At 42.2% G+C, this 26,368-nt stretch overlaps 1 protein-coding gene across 1 annotated transcript in view; it reads left to right on the top strand.

The window, feature by feature from the left end:
* The window catches only part of SRSF4 (serine/arginine-rich splicing factor 4), a 25,862-nt gene extending 450 nt beyond the window's left edge, over window positions 1-25,412 (top strand). The window contains 6 exon segments of the mRNA XM_010830211.1: window positions 15,807-15,949; window positions 16,833-16,945; window positions 19,809-20,023; window positions 23,586-23,675; window positions 23,927-24,268; window positions 24,270-25,412. Coding sequence (XP_010828513.1) covers window positions 15,807-15,949; window positions 16,833-16,945; window positions 19,809-20,023; window positions 23,586-23,675; window positions 23,927-24,268; window positions 24,270-24,738 — 1,372 coding nt within the window. The 3' untranslated portion in view covers window positions 24,739-25,412.
* Window positions 25,413-26,368: the final 956 nt, after the last annotated feature.

The raw sequence follows: 26,368 nt of genomic DNA, 5'->3' as shown, positions 1-26,368 counted from the left end.
GGGGGGCCTGCCGTGTGGGGACGGGGCCCCCGGCGGTGGCGGGAGGCCGCGGGGACGGGAGAGGGACGCCTGCCCCACTAGGAGCTGCTACCGGCCATCTCCGGCTCCGCCATAGTAGCGGCGCCTCGGGGGCGCGGGTAGGCCCCAGTTCCTACTGCGCCTGCGCGGGTGGGGGTGGCGGAGGGATAATGGGAGCGATGGTGAGCCGCTGAGTGGGACGGGGGGGAGGAAAACCCGAGTGGGACTGGGGCTGCGGGCGGGAGGGCACACAGCTCCAGGGTGGCCTGGGTTTTTCCTTCTCGGGCCCTGGGACCGGGGCCTGGTTCGTCTCCAGCGGAGACCGACCTTTCCCGCTCTGAGGGCTGCTGGAAACAGATTTCCTGCTTCCTTTTCACTTCTTACCCAGTTTACTGGATCAGATGGTCACAGCGCATCTCTCCCAGGGACGGGAGCTCTGAAGGGACCAGCCCCCCCACCCCCGCCTTCTTTTTTTTAGATTTGCCATGTGCTATTCTTTTTTTGGGCGGGAGACTCTGGTTTGAATAGTCTAGGGACGGTTTCAAAAGTATCGACTTGGGGTTCTGAAAGCCTTCACTGTTCCCTCTACAGAGGTAAATTAAAAGTCTTAGCCACCTATCTTTTAAGACTGCGTACAGTTTCCATGCTGGGGTTTCCGTTCCTCAGCTTGCCAGGAAATTGCTCTGAGGTTGTCGAATTTGTTGGAGAATAGTGGCCACTGTGAGTTGTCAACTCGTTGATGTAGACGGAGACCTAGAGTTAGAAAATTGCTGACTTCCTCCCCGGCTATGGTGTGTTACTTGTATTCTGATCTATCTTGGTAGAGCAGGGCCCACAGGAGCTACAAGTTTCAGGGATAACAGATGAGTCAGGACTGGAGAAGATACTCAACAGGGAAAACTGAGAACCAGGAAATGTTATGTAGGACTTCAAAGACACGGATATTAAAAAAAGGAGTAGGGGAAATATTTTAGGGTACTAAACCTTGTATGTTAGAGAACTCTTGTCTGCCCCCTCCCCTTTTTAAGACCTGCTCTGCAACAGGTCTGACATGACTAGAGTTTATTCCCCAAAGTAATGCTAGCAGCTAACACTTGAGAGGTTTATGAAGTTTTAATTGAACACTGGACAAACATCGTAAGCTAGAATGTACTCAAACTGTTGGCTGAGTTTAAAAAGTCATTTCAAATTGTTAGGAAGAATCACCTTCTTATTAAGGGAAGTGTCCTCCGTCAAGTGTTCATTATGAATGCTAATTTCTTTCAAAGTAGAAGGCTTAGGACTTTCTTCATTTTGTACATTAGAGCTTTCAGCTCTTAAGTTGGGCAGGGGGTTGTTACTGTGATAAATATGTGTCTGAATGATTAAGTTCAAACTCCCGGTTTTCTTCAGAGCCCAACCAAGTTGACAGAATAATTAAATTTTGGGGAAAGCATGGGTTTTGAAAGCAGACAGGCCTGGGTCAAATCCTATCTTCACCACTTACTTTCTATGAACAAGTGACTTCTCTGATTCTGAGTTTCCTCATCCACCAGGAAAAGGAAGATTAGAGATAAGAATTGTAAAGCATTTGGCTTATAGCTGTAAATGGTTTCTGTAATCAAAGGGATCTGACCATGATCCTAAGGAGACAGCTTGTTAAATGTTTAGTAACATGAAAGCATATTTGGTGAGGTCTGTTCTCTAAGGTTACTCAAGTGATAGCAAGAAATGATGTTGATACTAATGGGAAAATAATTAATGGAAACTAATTAATGAAACAAATATGTTGATAACAACCAAGATGGCTGTTGATGTGCTGAATGAAGGGAGGAGGCAGAAAAACAATTCCACTCTTGAGTAAATTAAGTGCCTACATTTGAATTAAGAAATGCTTGCTCTCTGTTTAAACTCAGAAAGTGAAACTTGGAGCAGTTTGTTTGAAATAGGCTTTGAAGTATGGATTGATGGGGTCTTGAAGTGAAGTGTCTGGGAATAGTGTATGTCCCAACTGGTGATGGTTGAATGAGGAAGAATTTTGAAATACAGTAAACAGCCTAGCTTGGATGAGTCTAACAAATGATCTAGAAGTTTAAAAACATAAATCAGAAACAACTATAAGGTTTTACACTAAACATTCAAAATCACGTGCTCTGGAGGGAGTAGTTGAGCAACCTGAGAAATGGTGATACAAGACGAAGAACCACTGCTCCTTGCAGGACCGTATATACATGGGTCTCTAGGGGGACTATTCATTTTTGCAGTTGTGCAGCTAAACCGTGGGATGCATGAAATCTGCGGTTGAAAGTCAAAGGAATGAGGAATGGGAAGTCATTCTAGGGATTTGAAGGCAGGTGTGACAGACACCAAACTGGTGCACCTCCTGGAAGCATTCAGGAATCCTTGCAGAGGAAAATGACTTCTGAACAAAGCAGATAGTTGTATTTCAAACACAAATTGACTGGATTAGATGGCAGTAGTGCAGAGGAGTTTAAAAGGATGGCATAATTTAGCAACATATGTAAATTTACAGTCCTGAGAACTTAGGAAGCATAATAGAGCTCCTTGAGAATCACTTTTAACACATCTGGATTGTGATTATAAGTATCTCTGAAACTGAAAAGCAGAATTTGGATGGTTAGGGCTTTGAAGATTGCTGAAGAGTTGGAAATTTGTAGAAGTGAGATTCATCAGTAGACAGTAGATAAGTTGAGCTGAAGGACTGTGTGTAAAGTTCAGAATTAAATAGGCATAATGCAATGGTATAAATAGAAAGGTTGACCAAACGAGGAAGCAGATGAACTCTCCAGAGGAGATTTAGTATCCAGGAGAACCTTTTATGGACCCTCTTGGGATCAGGAGAAGGGAGATGTATACAGGAGTGCATTGCCTGCTTTTATTGTACCAGGTAACCCTAATCTAGATTGCCTTTGTTTTAGAGAACTCCTGGAGAGATGGTTCAATTTGGGACCACGAACACGTGCTGTAAATCTCCCACGACCATTTAGGCCTCTCCAGATCCCCTCTGGTCTCCATCTGTATGTGCCACACTGACTCCAGCAGGAGCACTGGGGGACCAGGGGTCAAGGAAGCAGCAATATTAGCACCCGTTAGAGCCCTGCCAGCTCTGTGGTAACTTTTGCTGTCTTTGATTATTTGTGAATTCTGTGAACTTTCTTTTTTGTTAGTCACTTTTTTCTTTTTTCATATAAAATGTAGATAGGTTTTTAATACAGTATTTTGCCACACAATATTGTAGTCTTGCTCATAGATCTTTATATTTTAATTTTTTCCATATTTTAGTTAGTGAATGAGACAGATCCTATCCTACGATTATTTTATTTGCCTAGTAGCTGGACAGGTAAACCCCCAAACCATTGAGGAGTTGGGGGGGCGGGGGTTGGTTTTTTTAGTTGGTTAAATCTGTGAATTGAAACTCTCCAGGGAAACTTTGCTATAAATTTCAAAACCTGTGTTTCATATTACAGTGAAACTGTGAACAGCCAGAATTTTCAGAGGTGTAATTGGATTTTCATGATATCTAAGTATTACCAAGAAGTTCTTTGTTTTCACCCTTTGCTTAAAATTCCTTCAAGTGGAAGATACCTTAGTTAATTTTTTAAATGTATTAAGGCTTCAGCGAGTTGCATCGTTTTTCTGTTAGTTCCTGAGCACTGTAGGACATTGTTAGGCCTGAGATACTGGGATAGAATCTCTGCCAACCCCAGAACCTACACAGGGATGTTCTCTTTTGACTGAATCCTTGATGAGAGCTTGTTTTTCTTCTTGTTTTTTAAAGAGGCAATAAGGGAAATATAATTGAATTTGAAGTTATTGGTTTCTGGCTAATTGAACTATTCGTTTATTATTAAAAACCCATTCTTGGGAATTCCCTGGCAGTCCAGTGGTTAGGACTCAGCGCTTTCACTGCTGAGGGCCTGGGTTCAGTCCCTGGTCAGGAAACTAAGATCCTACAAGCTGTGAGGTGTGCCCCACCTCCACCCCCAGAAAAAGCCCATACTTAATTTGTATGACATTTCAAAATACTGTTTTATTTCTGATTAAAAATGACATTCTTTGCACTTAGACTTTGCCTTTTCTTGCATGCACTTCTTCAGCCTCCTCACCTCCCTTTTTCACAAGCTTGGATTCATACTGTTAGGTTCTGTTTTGTAACCTGCTGCTACCTAACAGTCTGATCCTCTTTGTCATTAAGTGATCTCTTGCAACCTAGTTCTTAAGCGCTACATAGTATTCCCACATGTAAATACTGTTTAATATAGTGTACATAAGCGAAACCATGTTGTACGACAAGGCGATTGTCTTTGGTCTTCCACTATTTTGTACATATATAAATATCTTCCATATAAATATGGAAAATATCCTTTATGTAAATCTTAGGGCAGATTCCTAAAAATAGACTTGGAAACAAGAGTGTATACCATTATCCCTCAGTATACTCACAGGATTTGTTCTGGGACCCGTTGCAGATACTCAAGTCTATGGACGCCTAGGTCCCATAGTCCACTCCCCACACCCACAGGTTCAATCAGCCACAGATGTGAAGAACTGACTATACACGTTTTGAACTTTGGCTACCTTTTGGTTTCCATATTATTTATTTATATTTTCACTTGCCATATTTAAGAGTTCCTATTTTTCTGAACTTACTCTTGACCATAATGTTTTAATATTATGACTTTTTAAATTAGAATATCCAAATATATGTGTTAGAAGTTATCTTGCAGCCTTTAAGCCTTATCCATTTAGCTTACCAAGCATAACAGATTGAAGAACTTTTTTAAGAATAACTTTTTGACTGACTAGAAAATAAATACAGGTTCGTTGTAGATAATTTAGACAATACCAAAAGCATGTAGAAGTTATCATTAATAATCCTTTTAACATAGACAAGGTTTTATGTGCAATTTTATGTTCCTCTTTGTATGCTTAATTTTTCTCACATATTTTATTCTGTTACATTAAAGTCTTTCACATAAACATCATTTAGTGGCTACCTAAAATGCATTGTATGGCTGAATCATGCTTTACCCAAGCATTCTTCCTAGGTTGTCTCTAAATTCTTGCTGTTGTGTATAACCTTGTGATGGATGTCATGTGCATAAAACTTTGTTTACATTTTTAATCATTCCTTAGAACAGGTTCTAGGAAGTAAAATGCATGTCACAGCAGGAGTGAACACTTTGAAAGCTCTCCATGGGCATAGCCAAATAAGTGTCCAGCAAAGCTACGACAGTTACACTCGTACCAGCAGTGCCTGGGCACACCCATCACAGCAGCTCATCAGCAGGAGCAGTTGTGTTGTTTAAAGTCTTTGTTAGTTTACCAGGTGAAATGGTTGCAGGTGTCTTACAAGAGCTTTTGTTAAATAAGAAATCATGAAAAAACAGGACTGTGGATTAAGTAGCATCTGTCACTGTTTTGTTCGTAATGTAACTGTTACAAATGTGACCAAGTTGTTTTTGTACTGAAGTCAACATACCTCCAAAAATATATATATATATATATAGTATATATATATATATTTTTTTTTCCCCTTAAGCTGTGGGTAATTTTTAAATTTCTGTCATTTTAAAAAGTCAGTACCAAGAAATCATACCATGCTGTGATTTGACCAAGTGTTACCTACCACCTTAAACTGCCCTGGCTTGAGACTCCCACTCCTTGTTCCTGGTTTCCCAATCAGTTTGTGAAAAGAATAAACATCTTCTACAGTAACCTGTCCAAGTCATCTTAAATCTCTATTCTCACTTTAATAGCTTGCTCCTCCTTTCCTGATTGAGGTATCAAATGAATTTAAGGGCCACGTGAAATGTTCTTCCTTTCTTAAAAAGTAGGCACAGGATGTAGACTAGATAAAATGTGGTTTGGGTTCACAGGATTTTCTTATTCTTCCACGTAGCCTAAACAGAAGATTGTATTTTGAGTTCCTCAGAAGAAAGATGCTCAAAGCATCTGAGAGAATACTCTTGGGGATAGTATTTATGAATTTGTAAGTTAACACTGAAAATTTTAAAATAAACAAGTATTATCTCTAGTTTGTACTGACAGGGAAACTGAGGCACAGGAATTTAGAGTGACTGGTCCAAGGTCACAAAATGAGTTATTGACAACTCTGAAAACTGAAGATCTGATTTATGCACATACCAGATACAACATGGGCGGTGTAGGTCAAAGCTGCTTTCACGCTGTTCCAGATGGTTCAGTCCTGTCCTTTGGGGCCTTGCCTCCAGGGGTGAGAAGATAGTTCGGGTTCCACTGCCAGAAGTCCTTAGTCTCTCTGCACTGGCTTCCAGCAGACCAACAAGTGAGATAGGTGGTCTGTTTTGTTTTAATGACATTGGCCCTGGGCAGAGACTGCACCTGATTCTCCTCAGGCTACTGTTTGAAGAGCTAAAGGCTGGTGTCAGCTTTGTGATGGCTGAGAACCAGGTAGGATTTTGTGCAGGTAAAAGGCGTAAACAGTCTCTGTTGTGTTGTCATTGCTAGGGCTGTCTGGTCTTGGAGTATCCTGGAGGTGAGGGGTGGTTTGTGCCCTGGATTTGCACGCCTGTGTTTTCAGGAAATGCCCTACATGACTCTTGCTGTATGTGGAGATGAAAGTCTAGAGGTCCTGGAACGGCACCTCTAGATTCCTGAAGAAGCACTCGGGGCCCTCCGCCAGGGTCCCCAGCCATGTCTTGTGCCTGGATGCCAGAGGCAGGCCTTCATGAACACCGGCCCCCAAGACCCAGGGTGAGTGGGAGGACTGGAGGCAAAGAGGTGAGCAGGAGGCTCGAGCAAGGGGGTCAGGAACCACAGACCAGATGACTGACTTTGAGAAAAGTTACTTCATGTGGATGAAACAAAGCTATTGATCCATTAATGTTTAAGGAATGTGAAACATGCATTAAAATATTAAGTGAATTAAATAATTTTCACGGGAAAGGCATCCCCAAGGTAGCACGGGGAGAGGCATCTTTAACCCAAAACAAACAGAGACTGTGAGGCGGTTATGAGGGACGTGGAAAGAGCCAAGATGGTCCCAAGAGGCATAACCTCTCAGAGGCTTTAACGTCTGTCACCCTGCTTGTAGTGTCGTTTAGAGGTAAGTACAAACTGGTTTTGTTTGTAGCTTTGGTGTGGATCCAGATAGTGTTGTCTGCTGAGTGTACACCTTTGTTTCATTAACTGCAAGTAACAGTGATTGTATCTTCCATTCCAAGAGTTTTATTCTAAATCAGCAGTACGACTTTCATCTCTTTGAGTTCTTTTAAACTGTTTTTAATTTGTGATCGAGTCTTCATGAACTTCAAGTGTGTCATCAGAGAGTAAAGTTAGTCTCTCAAGTCGTGTCCAACTTTCTGTGACCCTGTGAACTATACAGTCCGTGGAATTCTCCAGGCTAGAATACTGGAGTGGTAGCCTTTCGCTTCTCCAGGGATCTTCCCAACCCAGGGATCAAACCCAGGTCTCCAGCATTGCAGGCGGATTCTTTACCAGCTGAGCCACAAGGGAGACCCAAGAACACTGGAGTGGTAGCCTGTCCCTTCTCCAGTGGATCTTCCCACCCCCAGGAATCGAACTGGCGTCTCCTGCATCACAGGTGGATTCTTTACCAACTGAGCTATCAGGGAAACCCCATCAGAGAATAGTTGACCTCTTTTGAGACTTCTTAATTTCATTTACCCTTAATATTGATAAATGTCAGGAAATTGAAATGGATGCAGGTGTGATTGTGTTTACCCTCCTTTAAGGAAAGCAGCCCTGTTGACTTTAAAGGTCACAGTGATACATTCCATTATGACAGAGGGGTTATGGTTGTGATAGATTGAGCCACAAACTATTTACAAGTGTGTTGCTTACTAGGGGTAGTCCCATTTTGTAGGGTAGGAATATGGTAACTGCATATGAAAGGGAATTTTCTTAGTTCATTTTTGAAATAGTTTGGATAGTTGAAAAAAAAATGGTAAATAAGCTCATAGACCGGTTGCACAGTAAAACTAGGTTTGAATTTGGTTATAGATTCCCCTCTTCCTCCTGCTTTCTGAAGGAATTTTGTATTATCACTTAGTTTTTAGAATAATGATTATGTCTGTTCTTTTTTCTCACTCCAGTATGTGAATATTCCCTCAGAGATGGGCTGGTCTTCTTAATGACTATATCATCTTTCTGTATATTCCTTGACTGGTGTTGAAATGTTGATAATTGACATACAGGTTTGGTTCCACTAGTAGCTTAGAGAATGTTCACAACTTGTCAGTATTAGTACATATCAGACGCAGAAATGATATTCCTTGTCATTTAATATTTCTCATAAGATGTTAATATTCATGTGGGCATTAGTCTTCCACAGCACGTAATTTGATGTAGCTGGTTTTCTGTGCTAGAGCTTACATTTCTCAAACTGTCTGCTCTATGGAGCACTTCTTTCCACTGGCATGGAGACAGAAGAGCATGGCAATAGTGTTAATATTAGGTGAGGACCTAGGTCTAAAGAATCCCAGATATTGGGTTGCCTTTATTTAACTGTTCTAAGTCTTCATTTCTTCATCTGTGAAATGATGAGGAAAGCTCACAGTTGTAAACATTATTATAGGGAATAATAATATTATTATATGAAAAGGGAAGGAGGTGGGCTAGAATAGTCATGTTAATAGTGGTTTGGAAAAAAGAACAAAACAGTGGTTTGGAGTTAAATTATAGATGCCTGTCATCTGCAAAGTATTTTTCTAGTTGCTGCTATAATCATTGTTTAATTGAAAGTCTGTAAACCTTATCATATTCTTTGATTTCTGGTCTGTTTTTTTTCCCACACCATTCATGCTTATATTTTTTGGTCCCAGTTACCATTCCTTACAAAACTAATTAAACGCATCCTTAAGTACATAATACTGTCAATGTCCATTCACATTTACCACCTCTAGGCCCAACTTTCCATCATCTCTATGCTGGTCTAATTTTTGCTGAGCCTTAAAACCAAAGACCGATTCCAGGGGTTAATATGGGGCCTCCAGAATGGGGACTGCACAGAATAATCTTATTTTTCCTCTATTCTTCTAGTCTGTTATGTTCTGAACCCACACATGTTTTCGGAAGGACCAGATGGCTGACACTGGCTAATGGGAACCAAAAGAGGAGTGAAAGTAACCTGGTTGTCACATACCCCAAGCTTAGAGGTTCTTCACCTGCCCCAACATCAATTTCTTTTTTGCTCTGGAGAATTTACCCGACTGTATCAAAAAAAATGTTAATATAGCCTGGCTTATCTGAGATTAGATTATCAAGCCAAGCAGCAGCATTTGTTGAATTTGAAAGAATTACACTCGGGACTGTGGGAGAGAAGAAACACCTGCCTTTACAAAGGCAGTGTGGCCTTGTGGCTAAGAGCTCGGGTTCTGGAGTCAGGTGGGCCTGGGCTCTAGTCCAGCTGTGCTGTCTGGGAGCTCCTGGACTCTGTGCGAATGGCCTAACCTCTCCCAGCCTCATTTTCTCCTTGCAAAGTGGGAGTAGTAGTGCATTCTTCACATGTCATGAAGAATGAATGAAATATTATAGATGAAGTATTTACTTGTGCCAGGCACTATTTAGATAGTAGCGTTTGTTAAAGAGCTCATAATCAAATGAGAAGATAAGCACAAGGAAAAAGAACAAGGCTTGACATTTTTCTACTGTTTGAATTACATTTTAATACTGAAAGAAATATGTGAGACCTAGTCAATTCTGCCTTGATTAAAACTTAATTCCATTATATTCTGTTAAATCTGGTGGAAAAGGAAAAAAAAGAACAAGGCTTGAAAGGTCACCAAAACATTATCATGTAAAACAAAAAATTGAATAGAAGTGCTAATGGAAGTTTCTGGGACTCATGGAAGAGAATTCTCAAGTCGACAGAAGACGGTGGTTCTGATTCACCTTGTGTGATCAAGGCATTCCAGAGTTAGAGAATGGGTCAACAAAGATCTTTAGGAGTCAGTATAGACCTCTGAGCAAAAGAAGGATACAGCAGCTGGCTTTCCCTGCTACATTGAAACAGACAAGTTGCCTAAGTAAAAGTAGCCACATTCTAGAGCAAAGTGAGGTGAGACCCTGCTTGTCTACCAGAGAGGAAGAGAGCACCCTGAGAGCCCAGCAGAGGGAGCGCACAGTAGAACGAGGCAGTGCCCTGAGAGGATCACCAGGGGGAGGCAGTCAGGGGCGATGACAGGGCGGTTAGGAGTGAATCTAACGGTCGGGGGACCGAGAAGAGAGGAATCATGAGGTAGGTTTTCTTCTTTGAAGGTGGGGAAAGATCAAGTGCAGACTGAGATGTGGCCAACGTTTGCAGACCAGGAATCCACACTAGCTCTAAGCAGAGAGCTCTTGGTGTGCGGGAACTGCCAGTTTGCCGACGTGAAAAGAGCCCCAGACTGGGTACTGGTGAGCCCTGAAGTCGCACCCCAGCTCTGCCACTCAGTGAGCACGGGTAAGTCATCCACCTTCCACGGGTGGCCGTGATGGCCCTCCCTCCTCGGAGGCTAAAGAGGGAGGCCGGAATGCCCAGAGCAGCCTCCTTCCTGTCTCAGGATAGAAAGGATCTCAGGAACCCACTTTTTGTGGTAGCAGCTCCTAGCAGTGGGTTACATACAACCCCCAGTTACTGGGGTTGTCAAATTGGAACCGTAATCTGTGACCCAGGGCAGTGAATGGGACATTGGTCAATTTTATTTTGAGAGCCTGACCACTGCTTCCCTGGAATTTTGCAGACTTTTGGTATTGGGGATAGTAACACAATTGTCACAAGCTTTCTGAGTTGGCTTCACCTGAGCACTAGAGAGTTGGTTGCAGAAGTGCCTTTCTGCAGTTTTCCCAGCACTTTATGCAGAGAGCAAGAATTTGTTTTTTTATTACAGGCCTGTCCGTGTGCCCCTTTTGCACCTCATGACACAAACTGACTGAAGCGTAGGACCAACACTGAGTGCTTTGAAAGAGAGCTGTTTCGATTCCTGTTCACTGAATGCCATTTCTTTCAGGGTAGATTTAAGGGCTGTGCCCTTAAAGTACATTGCTTTTGACCCTAGTTTCAGGGTTCAAGCCACCCCATGGGTTAACTTCAACAGATGAAAATTTTTCCTTGGCTACAGCAACATCCCTAATCCTGACCAGCCATGGAGAGGTTCGGTTCTTGCCAGTGAATGTGGGAATGGCTCACCACATTGGGAAAACAAAACTCACATCCTGCTGATGCTGGCTGAGGACTGTCATGTCCACATACAAAGAAAAGCATGTGGCACAGTTTTAGGACAAAGGTGAGCAGAGATCCACCGTGGAAAGGGGCAAATGTTTCTTACAGAGCGAGCATCCAAGGCGTGCCCCGCGGTGAGCAGCGCTGGCGGGTGAGGGCAGGCACACGCATGGAGGCTTGCTTCCCCTCGCCCCTCGGCCCCACTCCCCGTCAGTCAGCTGGTGGTGCACACCCCCTCAGTCACCCCCATTCAGGGAAGGTGTTTGGAAGACGGAGGGGGCCCTAAGCCCTCCCTAGAGGGTAAGGCAGGCTCCCCATTCTCTGCAGTAGGACATACAGAGTGGTGTTGGGGACCACTGGCGTAGGTTATTAGGATCAGGGGATGTGCACAATATCCCAACCTCGGGTGGTCATTCTTCTTGGGTGAAAAACTGATCAACTTTTCGAAAACTGAAGTCTTGGAGTACTTCAGTTTTAAAAGTGTGTCATTCCAGCTCCAGCATTTCAGAGTTCTGACTGACAGTCTGAGCAGTCCGTTAGCTGTTGAATGGGGAAGACCTGAGCATTGGCAGTGATGTAAGAATGGATTGAGGTTTAGAACAGCCCACGTAACTCAAAGGCTTTTGTTTGTAGTGTCCAGATTACCTGTCAATATTCAGTAAGAATCATGGTACTCACTTTTCTTAGAAAATGGCAGGGATTCCTCTTCCTTCATTTTTTGACTAGATTTGTCAGGATTAAACATATTCTAGAGGAAAACAGTTCGGGGAAAGGCAGTTGTAAAAGAACACTGAAGAAAGGAATTTTTCTTTTAATTGGAAAGATTTGCATTTAATAGGTAGGCCAGGCTTTTTGTTCCTTTACACAGGCAGAGAGAGAGGACAGATGTAACATCTGAGAGTCAAGCCAGAGGAGGCATACTGGTGGGGTTTTGGTTTGTGTTTTTATCAGTCCCTGCCTTAGAGGGATTTTATAATCTGTCATAGGTTCATTCTCCCAAATTACTTCATCTTCATTCTCATACTAGAGTTACTGAAAGATGGTCATTTTTCATAGAGAAGAGAAAGGATGTCTGCAGCTAGAATTAAGAAATTTATCTGCTAGGTTGTGACCATAAGGCTTGTGTACAGGTCACCTCAGTGGAATGTCTGAGTGCACGCATGCCAGCTCAGTGTGCACGCATGCATGTGTGTATTTTGCATCCCTACTCTGGCAAAGAATTCGAGAGGAGAGTACTTTAGGGGAGAGGAGATCAGTTTCATGGTGGTGGTTTTGTGTTTTTTTTTTTTTGCTGCAAAGCACAAAGGAATTTTAAGATCTATTTAGAAAGATTCTCTGATGTTATCAGGGAGAGCTTTACTTTCTTAAAGGCACAAAAATTTAATTCAGAGACAAACTATTTAAATAAAACTAAAATTTTGTCCCATCATTAAGCCAGAGGAGGACTAACTTTATCATACTTGTGATGTTAGGAGAAACCTGAGAGATACGTAGTATAGCTCCCTAGGATTCAGAGAAATAAAGTGATTTTAACGTGCTTTCAGAATTGGTTTGCAGTGGAACCCAGACTAAAATCCAGGCCAGTTCCTGCTGCTCCAGTCCTAATGGAGTTCTGAAGTCAGGCCGCAGTCTGAACATCTGCTGTTTTAATTGTTCAATGCAGTGTGCCTCAGTTTGCTCATCTGTAAAACAGATAACGGCACCTGGTTCTTGGGTACCGTGTTTATTAAATAAGTAACGTTTAGTACATAGAGGTTACTTAATAAATATTCAGTACCATTTTATTGTTGCTATCTAGTCTTCTGCCTGATTTGGGGAACTCATTCACTCTATTCAGTGAAGTGAGGTCATCCTTTCAGTAAAACGGATCTACATGAACAGTGATATGGTGGAAGCAACCACACACTGATCTGATCTGATCTTTGCTTACAGAACAGGAATCACACCAGGCATGGTGTATGGTGCAGGAGGATATTTGGCTTTGTCTTCCAGGCCCACCCAGCAAGTCAGTGACAGAGAAGAGTGACAGTCAGGTCCTGATTTAATCTTGGACTGGACTTTGGCATTAAAACGTTACAGATAGATTTTGTGGCTTTTCAGAGTGGTAGCCAAGATTTTTCTGTGGGATAAATTATATCTTAAGTCAGCTGTTTTAATAGGTGTTTAAGATATCCCCCAAAAATGTGGCTACTAAGTAATCTGCTCATTGGGACTTCTTAGAAATGTAGTAAATATTAGGGAAGAACTGCAGGGGTCCTTTTCTTCTGATGACACAAATGGATCGCTACAACTCAGAGAAAAATTTTATTGGGAAGGTGTGCCTTGCTTGAGCCTCAGCTGCAGAGGAAGATTGATCACTGTGAGCATTATTATTATTATTATCTTTTTTTAGATAACTGTGTCTCCACTTAGCAGATTGTCACCTTCCCTCAGAGGCAGGATGAGCTCTTAGTGTGCACAGGGTGATCCTGGAGTCTGGGAGGATGCTCTGCCACAGAGTTCTGACCAAAGCATCGCTTGTCAACACACATCTGGCTTTCTATTTCAGGTTACTTGCAGGGCTTGGGGTCTTGCGTTCTCTGACTCCCAAGTGGTTGTAAACCCTAGTTGTTTTGAAGAAAACAGGTGTTCTGTGATGTCTTAATATAATCCTCGCAAATCAGCTGTTGTCCTTCTGACATCACATCAAATGAATTAAGGGCATTGAATGGTGCTGAGCCAGTGTGAACGCTTAGAGGGGAGGGGAGGCCACTTCATCATGCCCGTGTTGGATGTTTTCTCTCATCCCTCTGTACTTGGCATCTGGGCAAGTTGGCAAAGCAGACCTGTGACCAGTCTTGACAGTTAAGCAATGTACTTCTGGGGGCAAGGTGTTTTATTATCTATTTAGAAATAAACCAAAGTAGAAAAAAAAATTTTAATCAGCTCTTTAATTTTGTCTCTTAAAGTGATAGCGTAGCTTTCCTGAAGACCCACTCTACTTGGGAAAAGACAGCTAGCTGCAGTGTATTTTATCTGTTAGAGATTTTTTATGATCATAAAGCACTTTTTAACATAGTACATTTTACTGATTTTGAGAGGTTTTACTTGCTGTATCAACTATGACAGTTATGGGCAAAACCATTCTTAATACGCTGCTGGGCAGTTCCAGCTCATGGAAGTGTGAACCGTGCTTTAAAGTCTCCATAATCCATAAGCTGAGCCAGGTGTGTTCTGAATTCTGTTCCTGTAGAACGTTTCTTATTAAACCCTGGGTGTTTCTGTGTTACTTTTCTTTAATGGAATTGAGCTTCAGTGACTCTTGAGGTTTGAATGCCACTCACAGACATTTCAGCATAACAAAGTTTTTAGCTGTACATTGTCACCTTGAGAGACTCTTTAGTAAAGGAAGACTTCCTCAGTTTTGGTTCTCTTAACATGTTGCTGAGTACAGCATTACCTGCTAAAGAAAGTGGAATAATTTTGGTCAGGCTGGATGAACTTCTGGCAGGTCTTAGAACTTGTTTTTAGTCTCAGTAGGTTTAAACCCAGAGGGACACCAGTCAGTGTCTGTGTACTTAGCTCTGTTAAAAGTTTAAAGGTGTTGATTGTAACTTGTGTGATTGAGATGGTTTTGATTTTTCAGTATAGACAGTTCTCACAAAGCTAGACTTTTCACGGCCACATCAGACCAAACTAAGTTTATTGATAATATAGTTTATAGGGCGTTTGTTTGACTTTGCTTATAAATATCTTACAAATTTTGCATTTGGGTTTTATAAGTTTTTCCCTTCAACGGGCATTAACAGGATTGGGATAGGAGGTGGTTTTCTTTTGGATCTGTGTTAAACCACCAAACCTGTTTGTTTGCTGGGAAATTCCTAGCAGTACTATGTAAAAGAAGTTTGCACAGTTGTATATAGATTTTAGAGAATTTTAGCCTACCTATAAACATGGAAGTGAATTTGGAATATCGTGAAGAAGAGAATAGCTCCAAATTTTTTTCATTGGTAGTTTTTTTCTAAAAACTAGGGTTAGTCAATTCACCTGTGACTTGTTTAGGTAGAGAAAAGGGAACTTTAAAAGCTTTTTTCTTTCACTGAGAAGAATTACAGTACTTTTTTTAAACTTGGTTTATTATTCCAAGCATGATCTAACAGTTAAGACACAGTGCCTGAATGTAGGTCTAACTATTCTCTAAGATACTACTTTGAGGCTAAAGCTAAAAAGATGAGTTTTTACTATGAGTTGAAAGAGCAAATATTCAATCTTGTAGGACTACATATTTTAATACCTTATACCAAGCATCCCTGTGGAGGTCTTTGCAGTTGCCACCAGCTACTTGGGGAACAGAAGAAATGATCTCTGTCTATTTAGCCAGCCTCCTACTAGAAATACAGGAGTCAACCTTGAGAAGTCTCCCTGCCCTTTTGCGTGCCCATGGACACAAAACTGAATGGTTTCAGCTAAAGGGAAGAGAAAGCTGAGCCGTAGTTTGCCAGACCTGCCTAACCTTTGCTAAGCATGAGCCTCAGTGCTTTCTCTTTGTGTTAGTGAAACCGGTGTCAGAATGGTACCAACCAGGATTTTGTTTGCTCTTTTCTAGATATGGGTTTGTGGAATTTGATGATCTGCGAGATGCAGATGATGCTGTTTATGAACTGAATGGCAAAGACCTTTGTGGTGAGCGAGTAATTGTTGAGCATGCCCGCGGCCCACGACGAGATGGCAGTTACGGTTCTGGACGCAGTAAGCATTTAAAGGGCATTTGTATCGGTGACATGCCTCTGTTATTAAATGTTAATTTTTTAATTAATTGATTAATGTTACATTAAAATGTATTGATTATTTAAGCCATTTGATTTATAAATTATGTATCTTTTTAAATGTAAAATTGTAAATAAACATCTTTAATAATGTTTAATTTTAATTAAATTGACATAAATTTCTTGTTTTAATACTTTATAAATATGTTTAATGATGTGTGTTTGTGTTGTTGTTTTTTTTCTCTGTAATGCAATTGTTTAACATAGATTTAACAAAGACCTCAATGTTTTAATTAAAAGAATCCTTTGAGGCTAAGATGACTGCCTGTTCCATTTGCTGACCTTGGGTTACCTTTCCATGCGTGGCTCTTTGAACCATTGTGGCCCTTGGCTGACCAAAAACAGGAAGCCATGTGACGACCGCAACCTTTCCCCATTAGACCTGGGTGGTGAGGATCCCAAGGGTTAGACACAGATGAGATTAAACTGAAATAGGTGCCTGAAAACTTTTTTTTTCCATATAAAATATTCACAAAAATTTTAATCACTGTGAGTAACACCAGTAACCGATTTAGTAATTTGGTTACTTATTTCTAAATTGTTAATAATTTGTAATTTATGCATGTTAATTTTAAATATAAGTATTAATGAATGTATATACTTACAACTTTGTAAATTAAATTAAATTTTCGTGTTAGCTGATTGCTTATTTTAATCTAGATTAGAATTAAGGGTGGGGATAGAGTTAAAATATATATATTCTTTGGGGTGGGGGTAGATGGTATATTTAATAAGGGGAATGTGTGCTGTGTTGTTTTTTCTTTTTCCTCCACTGAAGTAATCTCATCTATTTGAACCTTCCAAAGGTGGATATGGTTATAGAAGAAGTGGCCGAGATAAATACGGCCCTCCTACACGCACAGAATACAGACTTATTGTGGAGAATTTGTCAAGTCGCTGCAGCTGGCAAGACCTAAAGGTTTGGGCCCTGTTAACCTTCTGGGATACAGTTGGGCAGGAGTTAAGTTTGGGAAAGAGGTCATTTTATACAGGCCCAGGCACACCGAGAAAGCTTTCCCAGAGTATCTGAAAATTTTCCAATTAAAGTTTCCACAGGAACACAATCAGAACCTCACTATCCTGTATGTTACAGGACCAGCATGCTGGGGACAGCCTATGTTATATGAAGTTTTCTCTGTGGAGAATGTTACAGAGAGATCACAGTGTAGTTTTGCCCTAATAAAAGAAAAAATTACAACTAACGGTGTTTCCTGCAATATTAGTTGTAATATGCAAGTTTGTGTCAGCTTCCAACATAGAGCCTCACTGGTGAAAATAACTATCTGACCCATGTTCTTTTCTAAGATTTATTTGTTTTTCATCGAATTTGTTTATTGTTGTTATTTTTTTTGGCCATGGAGCTTGTGGGATCTTAGTTCCCCTATTCCTGCTGAAGATCGAACCTAGGCCCACAGCAGTGAAAGCTCGGAGTCTTAACCACTGGACAGCCAAGGAATTCCCTATCCTGAAAAAGTTTTAATCTCAAAAGGGAAAAAACCTTATTGAGTAGTGTCTTAACCTGAGTGGTCTTAGGAGGGCAAATGTAAAGGAGGATTGGAGTTTCCTATCTCACTTCTTATTAAACAAGTCATCTCTAGCAAAATGAGTGGGTATACTTAGGTTCATAGTTAGGAATCCTTCACATTCAGGTAGTCTTAACTTATCAAAGTGCTTTTACATCTTTTTTTTTTTTTTAAACTGCTCTCAACAGTCTTTAGCTAACAAAGATGAGATATAGGAAATGTTAGTTCACAGTTGGTCTTAGCAGAAGAGCTGGGATTAAAACATATGCTGGTATTTTTTTCTAGCACACTGTTGGTTGTCAGCATTACAGCAGGCCCTTACTGAGTGTCTGCCAGCAAGACTGTTCCCTTAAGAAATGACTCCAGTATTCTGAAAATTAAGAATTGAACATTATGAATTAAAACTAGAAAGACTTTCAAATTTGGGGTTAAAATGGAGCCTAGCCAACATCCTCAGTTGGTATTATGCTTCCATGCGCTTGGCAATTTAACTCAGGAGAGGAGAGCAGTTGATTTCCTAGGAAGTCAAGGGAGCCTTCAGAGCAGGACTTAGGAGCCTACCTGCCTGGGTGGATTCCCAGCTCTGCCACTTACTGGTTATTTTACTTGAGTAACTTACTTTCCTCTTGGGCCTCATACTGTTGAACTATGAAGAAGATTAATATTCACGTCTGTTGACAAAATAATGCATTTTTATATGAAAAATTGGAATGGTTCCAGGCACAATAAATGCTATTAACCAAGAAAATGCAAAATAAAATAAGCGAAAGGAATACTGTCAGTTTTTAAAATGTGTAAATGCATGCTACCCACTGGTGATGTTGAGATGAACTGCAGAGAATTGGTCGTTTCACCCACGGTGTGGGTGGTACTAAGAATTAGGTTCCGAAGTCTGGATGTTATGTTCAGATCCCAGCTCCTTCGCTTAATATTAATACCTGAATGATCTTGAACAGTTTGCTTAATATCTCTTGTATTTCATTTTCCTGTAAAATGAGAGTAATGATTGTATCTACCTCATGTGACTGTATATAGGACTGCATTAATTAAATCCTGCTTATCAACAACATTCAATATGTTAGGAGCTGTTATTAAAGATTTGGAAGTATGGCAGTATCTCACCTTGCCCAGGATAGTCCCAGGTGTGGCATAACATCATAACATTTTCCTTACTCTTTAAGATGTATGCCAGTTTGGATGATAAATCATTGATATATGGGCCTTGTGCCTTTTGCCCAGAATCACCAGTCCTGCAAATAATTCAGTTGAAGTAAAGAAATTTTTGTATGAAGATGTTCATTGGTAGATTATGAATAGTAGCAAAAGACTATATGTAAAGCCTAAAAGTCCCAACAGTTAGGAAGTATTGGACACACTAATTATGAAGAATGTAGATCATGTTAAGACATGTATACGTTTTATGACACTGAGCAAAGAAATAGTATCAAACAGCATATATTCAGTGTTGGTAACTTTGTAAAATATGGAGAGGAAAGCCATAACAAAAACGAATTGCTATGGGATATTTATGTATTCATTCCACAGATACTTATTTTGGGGTATATTTTATGTATAAACAAACATGGGGAAACTGGCCACAAGACCCTAAGTTTTAAATTTATCCAGATTTCGTTTTCTTTTTAAACACTAATCACATCTCCTGTGTTCATCTGGCATGTTGGTTGTATTCTCTCCAGCCAACCAATTGGATTATATTAAGTCCTCAAAGAGAATGAGCAAAGAGCTTTACAGCAATCATTGCAGAAGCCAGGGCTGGACAACACTGTTCTGTTGTCTTTTTGTCTTTACCAATCCATTATGATTTTGTTTACATTTTACCTTAGATGTTTATCAACAACTATACATGTTTTCAATAAGAATTTATAATGAAATGTAAAAGACTTGACTTAAATATAGTTAAGTTTGAGTTTCTAAAACTTCTATAATCAGAGAACTTACCACTAAAAAAATTGGGAAATGATGGTTAACTAAAAAATGTTATATTCAATTGTAAAATTTATATTCAAACAAAACAGTTTACAGGAACTGTTAAATATTTATTATCTCTACTACCCACCTAATGTCTGATTCTTTAAAGAACCTCAGTAAATAGTTGGTGTGTAGCTGGAAATACCTAAGGTCAACCTGAGAAACCTGGCATTTCTTCTTAAAGGCAAGGGGAAACTTTCATGATGATGATTGTGTTAGGTATTTTCATAAAATGTGTCTCAACCTATTCCGGGATTTTGTTTTTCTTAGGATTATATGCGTCAGGCAGGAGAAGTGACTTATGCAGATGCCCACAAGGGACGCAAAAATGAAGGGGTGATTGAATTTGTGTCTTACTCTGATATGAAAAGAGCTTTGGAAAAGTTAGATGGAACGGAAGTCAATGGCAGAAAAATCAGATTAGTTGAAGACAAACCTGGCTCCAGAAGACGCAGGTCCTACTCCAGGAGCCGGAGTCACTCAAGGTACTGTTGATGGCTTCAAGTGTTTAAGCTTGCTATAAATTCATTAATGAACACGTGTTGTTTAGTCGCTGAGTCGTGTCCCACTCTTTGTGACTCCATGGACTGTAGCCCACCAGGCTTCTCTGTCCATGGGATTTCCCAGGCAAGAATACGGGAGTGGGTTGCCATTTCCTTCTCCAAGGGATCCTCCCAACCCAGGGGTCAAACTTGAATCTCCTGCATTGCAAGTGGATTCTTTACCATTGACCCATCTGGGAAGCCCCAAAGAGCACATAGATAATCCATTTTTATTGTCCTGTGGAAGTCTCCAGTACTGTGGTTCTATCTGCTTCAGTAACTCAGAACTTTGACCTGAACATTTATTTGTAAAACTCTTGAACACTTTTGTCATGAGTACAAATAGAAGTAAAGTCCTTTCTCTGAGGCAGGTATCAGTGACCTCCTTTCACATTTATTCCTGAGTCCCCTAGATTATACTATTACTGGGGGCAGCATGACCACTGGCCCATTGGCTACTCTCCCAGATACTCCAGCTACTCAGGAACGGAGACTTTGTCTTATTCAGCAGCTGCTCTGCAGATGGACCAGACACTTGTAAATAAGACAGATACGGTCCATGCTCTCATGAAGCTCAGTCTAGTGGAGATGATGGGCATTGAGCAAATAATTACTATCGTGCTTAGGATGTTAAAGGAAAAGTATATAGCCCAGCTCTGAAGAACTGGCAGAGACTTCCCTGAGGATATGTCATAGAAACTGATCCCTAAAGGCTGTGTTGGACATGATGGGCAAAGAGAGGGGGTAATGCCTTTTTAGCAGAGAAGACAATGTTTTTTGAAGGCCCTGGTGGGGGAATGGACAAAGCAGAGGAGAGCAGCTTGTGATGAGACAGCAGAGAGCCAGTTCCTGCTGAGCCACAGGCCAGGTTGAGGGTTAAGAGCAGTGAGAAGGCATTAAGCTTTCCAGGTTTTGTTATTTTGTTTTTTAACTTTTTATTGTGGACAATATTAAATATATAAAACATTAGAGAAAATATGAACCTCAGCCCCCTTATACTTATTGCCCATCCAGCTTCAGTACTTTTTATTTTGCCCGTCTTGCTTCATCACCCCCTCCTGCTACACTGTTTGAAGGCAAGTCTAGACATCCTGTCATTCCGTCTATAAATACTTCAGTGGGTATCTAACCTTTGAAATAAAATAATGAAGCCACGTCACAACACGTCTGTGTTCAGCTTTCCTCAGGTGCCTCATTACACGTGTATGTTTGTAGTTGGTTCACATTAGAATCCCAGTAGGTCTGCACATTGCAATCAAATGACATGTGTCTCAGTTCTTTAAATCACAGCTATCTCCTCCTTCACTCTCCTTATTCTCCATGCATTTAGTTGTAGAAGAAACGGTGTTCTGTTTTGAAGATTTTCCACAGTTGAAAGTTTGCAGATTGTATTTTTCTGGTGGTGTAGACACATCCCTCTATCTTATCCCCTGTGTTTCCCATAATGTTGCAGTTAGATCTTGAGGGCGCGTAGAGTAAGGCCAGGATTTTAGCAGGGGCTTTGTACTTGTGTTGCATCCCTTGTGTGGGATCTGGATGTCTCACTGTGGATGATGATAACGTTTATCGGCGGGAGCTGCCCGTCATACAGCTCCGCAGCAGCAGCCCCCGAAGTGTCAGTGTCTGCTGAGCGTCACCGCTCAAACCATTCAGCAGCAGTTGTAGCAGGATGGCTGTCTAATTTTCTCATTCTTTGTGCATTTAAAGGCATTAGTTCTGTGAGGGATGATTTCCCTCTTATACCCTTTTGCTACCACCCTAACAAAAAATCTGTATAAGAAAAGGAAAATAAAAGTTGATACCTTTATTTACCAGTTTGCAGAATATTGAATGTGCCAAGCAACACCCAAAAGTGGTGATGAGGTTGCTTGTTTAGCATCATTTTGAATAAATTATTGGATCTTTGTATATTTAGTGTTTGATGCATTGCAGTCAATTTTTTAGTGACTCAAATTATTGGCTCAAATTATTCTGTCTTTGGTCATTGGGAGCCCTTCAAGCTGGCTTCTGTGTCTTTTGATTTTGTTTGATTTCTGTGTGAATGTGCTTTACTAAATACTTACCCAAATTTTTCATTACAACATTTTTAAACATTAAATATTGACAGAATAGTTCATGAGCATTCATGCCCTCCCTATAGCTTCAACAGTACTGAAAGTTTGCCTTTCTCTGTGTTTATAGACCCACCCTGTACATGTATTTTGCTGTACCATTTAAAGAGAAGTTGTAGAAATTGACACTTCATCCCTAACTAATAATATGTCTCCAAGAATGAGATTAACCACACTTATATTTTTTTACCTAACAACGTTATTGGTGATTCCATAAAGTCATCTAATGTCCAGGTCGTATTCAGGTTTCCCCAGTTGTTCATTGATGTCCATGGAGCTGCGTTTTCTCCTGGCCAGGATTCATCCAGTCATGTGTTGCAAGGAGTTGGGTCTCTTCAGTCTGAAGTAGCCTGCCTATATCATTCCCCCCTCCCACCCCATGACATTTACTTTTCTTAGTCTCTTTTTTTAAATACTGCCCCACATTCTGAATTTATGTTTTCTCTTTATATTGTTGAACTTATACTTTATTCCCTGAACTTCCATAAACTGGAAGTTAGGTCTAGAGGGATGTGATTAAGATACAGATTAAGTATTTTGAGCAGTTCTTTCTTAGATAATAGTGTCCAGAAATCTTTGAAAGTCTCTGTCATGGTGATAAGTCCCATCTTTGCTTTTCCTGCAAAGGCATTGGTCATGTTCCCCAAGGAGCCCTGGTTGCTTTTGATAGGAAACGATAGAGTCTACAGTCTTGGTACTAAAGGTTTTTTAAACTTGAAGTGTACAGTTGACCCTTGGACAAGTGGGGTTTGGGGCACCAACCATTCATATACAGAGTTCCCACACCCATGGATTCAACCAGCTGCAGCTGTGTAGTATTGCAGGCCATACTTATTGAAGAAAACCCCATGTGTAAGGGGACCCAGTGCAGTTCAAACTCATGTTCTTCAAGAGTCAACTGTATTTAAAAACAACTCTCTGATCTCAGTGAATTGTATGACTAAGCGAAAGGCAGAGGTGTATTCAGGAAGGCCACTTAGGGGTCTTTGTGGTAGCAGGGAGAGTGGTGGTGGCTTGGGCAGGGCGGGGGGCGGCCGACGTAGTTAAGTGGAGAAGATAAAGAGGAGAGTCGCCAGTGCAGAAGAGAGTGAGGGAGGGAGGCAAGTCCAGGATGGCTGTGGTTTCTGGTGCCAGGAGCTGGTGAAGCACAGTGGCATCGGTGGGAACAAGGAAGAAACCCAGCAAAACAGCAGGTGCCGGGGAAACGGGCGGTGGGGATTGGAGGAGTGTTTGCAGGTGACTATCTCTGGGCCCAGTGCGTGGGAGAGAGTTCGCTTTCAGCTTGGTGTCTGGAAACTTCCAGGGTGGTGCATGTTTGGTGAAAAGATGTCTTAATTGACTATTCACTCAGTGTTTTGTCAGCAAGTATTAAAAGTACATATTTGTTCCCCTAGGTCTCGCTCTCGAAGCAGACATTCTCGTAAGAGCAGAAGCCGGAGCGGCAGCAGCAAAAGCAGTCATTCTAAGAGCAGATCCCGGTCCAGGTAGGCGTTCCTGGAATTCACACAGGGCCCACCTGCACCTGGTCCCGCTTCGATGGTCACTGTGTTCCCAGCCTTCCCTCACCCCAGTTTTCTCAGCTCTAGGACTGCAGTCGTGGGGGTTCGGAAGGCAGTCCTGGGCCAGAACGAGCCGGGCCTTCCCTTGTGGGGCAGAGCTCCACAGGTAGCTGTAGTCCATCTCCTCTGACGGGGCCTGAGGTTTGAAGTCCCACGCAGCGTCCCTGTCTCCCCAGGTCAGGCTCCCGTTCCCGGAGCAAGAGCCGCAGCCGCAGCCAGAGCCGTAGCCGCAGCAAGAAGGAAAAGAGCCGCAGCCCCAGCAAGGACAAGAGCCGCAGCCGCAGCCGCAGCGCCGACAAGCGCCGCAGCAAGAGCAAAGACCCGGCGGAGGAGAAGGTGCAGAACAGCGACCGCACCGGCAAGTCCAAGAGCCGCAGCCCCAGCCGGCACAAGAGCAAGAGCCGCAGCCGCAGTCAGGAGAGGGGCGCGGAGGAGGCGCGGGGCAGCGCCAGCAGGAGCCGAAGCAAGGAGAAGAGCCTGCGCAAGAGCCGCAGCCGCAGCCAAGGGGCAGCCGCAGCCGGAGCGCAGCAAAAGCAAGGACAAGAGGAAGGGGAGGAAGAGGAGCCGGGAGGAGAGCCGCAGCCGGAGCCGCAGCCGCAGCAAGAGCGAGAGGAGCCGGAAACGGGGCGGCAAGCGAGACAGCAAGTCGGGCAGCGGTGGCGGGAGCGGCAGCAGCAAGAAGAAGAAGAAGGACGACGCGGACCGCTCGCAGTCCCGGTCACGCTCGCGCTCGGGCTCCAAGGAGCGGGAGCGTGCCAAGTCCGAGTCCGGCCAGAGGGAAGGCCGAGGGGAGGGTGAGGATGCCGGCGCCAATCAGGAGACCCGGTCCAGGTCGAGGTCCAATTCCAAATCGAAACCAAACCTTCCGTCAGAATCACGCTCCAGATCAAAGTCCGCCTCAAAAACCCGGTCTCGGTCCAAGTCTCGGTCCAGGTCTGGGTCCAGATCGCCCTCCCGGTCTAGATCCAGGTCTCACTCGAGGTCCTAACTGGCCGCGGCCACAGCTGGAACTCCCCGAGACGTCTTTTTGTACATGTTTGGTAGCGTAGCACAAGTGATTGGAGTAGAACATACGTCACTACTGTACATTTTTAATTCCCCTAATGGTGTGTCTACAATTGTTAAATCTAAGTGCTTCCTCTCCATAAAGCCTCCTGGGGCCAGGCCTTCCTGCTCGACTGAAAACAATCTTCTCTTTGAAAACCCCTTTTACTCATGGCCCACGGTAGAATATCCAGAATGCCTTGGCGTTCAGGCCTGGCCTTTCCTACAGGGAGCTCAGAACCTGGATGGCTTTAAGGCTGGAATGATGTCATAGGTAGGTATGGTGAGTTCAACCATTTTGCCCTTGAATTGATGCCCTTTGATGTATGCCATTTAGTGAAAGTGCTAAGTCTTAAGTTTCCTACCACTTTGGTTTCATATTTTTGGACTTAACAAAGTTGTGAATAGCAAGCACAGTCAAGGAAAATTGATACCTGCAGTAACCCATAGGAAATAAACTGTAGAGTTCCATATTCTGGTATTGTGATTATATTGTTTTATATTAAAAAAAGAAAAGAAAAGAATTTTTTTTAATTTTATTTTTCCCCGTCTTGCAAAGTATAGTGACCCCTGTTTCCATTAAATTTGAATAAAGACTATTTTTGCTTGACAAAATTTCATGGTGCTTGAATTGAAGTTATGTTTTCTGATCTTTCTTGATATCTTTTTCTTAGCATAAAAAGTTCATGGTATTATCGCTGTTTTGTTCCTTGAGATCACCCACGGGTAGGAAGCCAGCTCTTTGCCTGAAGGATTTTTCTCACCCAACAGAATATGGTCACGTTTCCTGGAAATTTATAATTCCTTCCTCTCAAGACACTTAGAGCCAAGCTGATGAGAAAAGAATCAGTTTAGCAACTCAGCATCACTGGATGAGCTCCTGAACAGAGTTGTCTCTTCTGTGCTATTTGTTGAGGGTCTTGCCGTGATCTGTCTGAAGCGTGTAGTACATCGTCTTAGAATTGGGCTTAATCAGAACCGGAAGAAAAACCATTCAGGAACTTTGTCCCATTTGTCCTCTGTATCACTTGTCTGACCCGTCTCTAGAGGAGGTTCCAGAGATACAGTGCTTCTGGTCTGGCCTCCACCCTTGAGGGGCTGTAGAAAGGCATCCGTCAAAGCCGCAGGGAAGCTGGAGGGCCTGTGTGGCTCTGCAGCGAGCTTGGGAGGAGAGAGCGCCACTTTGCAGACTGCACGCACTGGGGGCTGTTCCTAGGCTTAAAATACCGTCCTGGGCCTGTTATAGACCACACCCCGTACGACTCACAGGGAAGACCCCGTCAGTGTTTCTTGCCCTCCTGGAGTTTGGTTGCAAGTGGTAAATCCCGCTAGGGTAAAGCGGGCACTCGGAGAAGGGAGTTGGAACTTCCCCTAGGTTCAGAGGCATCAAGGAGGAGACAGCACTTAGGCTGAACCTTTGGAGACGGTGGGTGGGATAGGAGGCCTTATTGAAGGAAATGGTTGTGAGCAAAGCCGGGGAGCTGGGAAAGCATGGGGAATAAGAGAAGGAGGTTTGTCAAAGTGGATCAGGTCAGAGGACTTGTAAATTTGTGGAGGAGGAATTCGGCCTTTGG

The sequence above is a fragment of the Bison bison genome, unplaced genomic scaffold (genome assembly GCF_000754665.1).
Source record: "Bison bison bison isolate TAMUID 2011002044 unplaced genomic scaffold, Bison_UMD1.0 scf7180017864516, whole genome shotgun sequence".
Taxonomy (NCBI): Eukaryota; Metazoa; Chordata; class Mammalia; order Artiodactyla; family Bovidae; genus Bison; species Bison bison.
The sequence above is the reverse complement of the archived record's forward strand: the minus strand, read 5'-3'. Positions and strand labels throughout refer to the sequence as shown.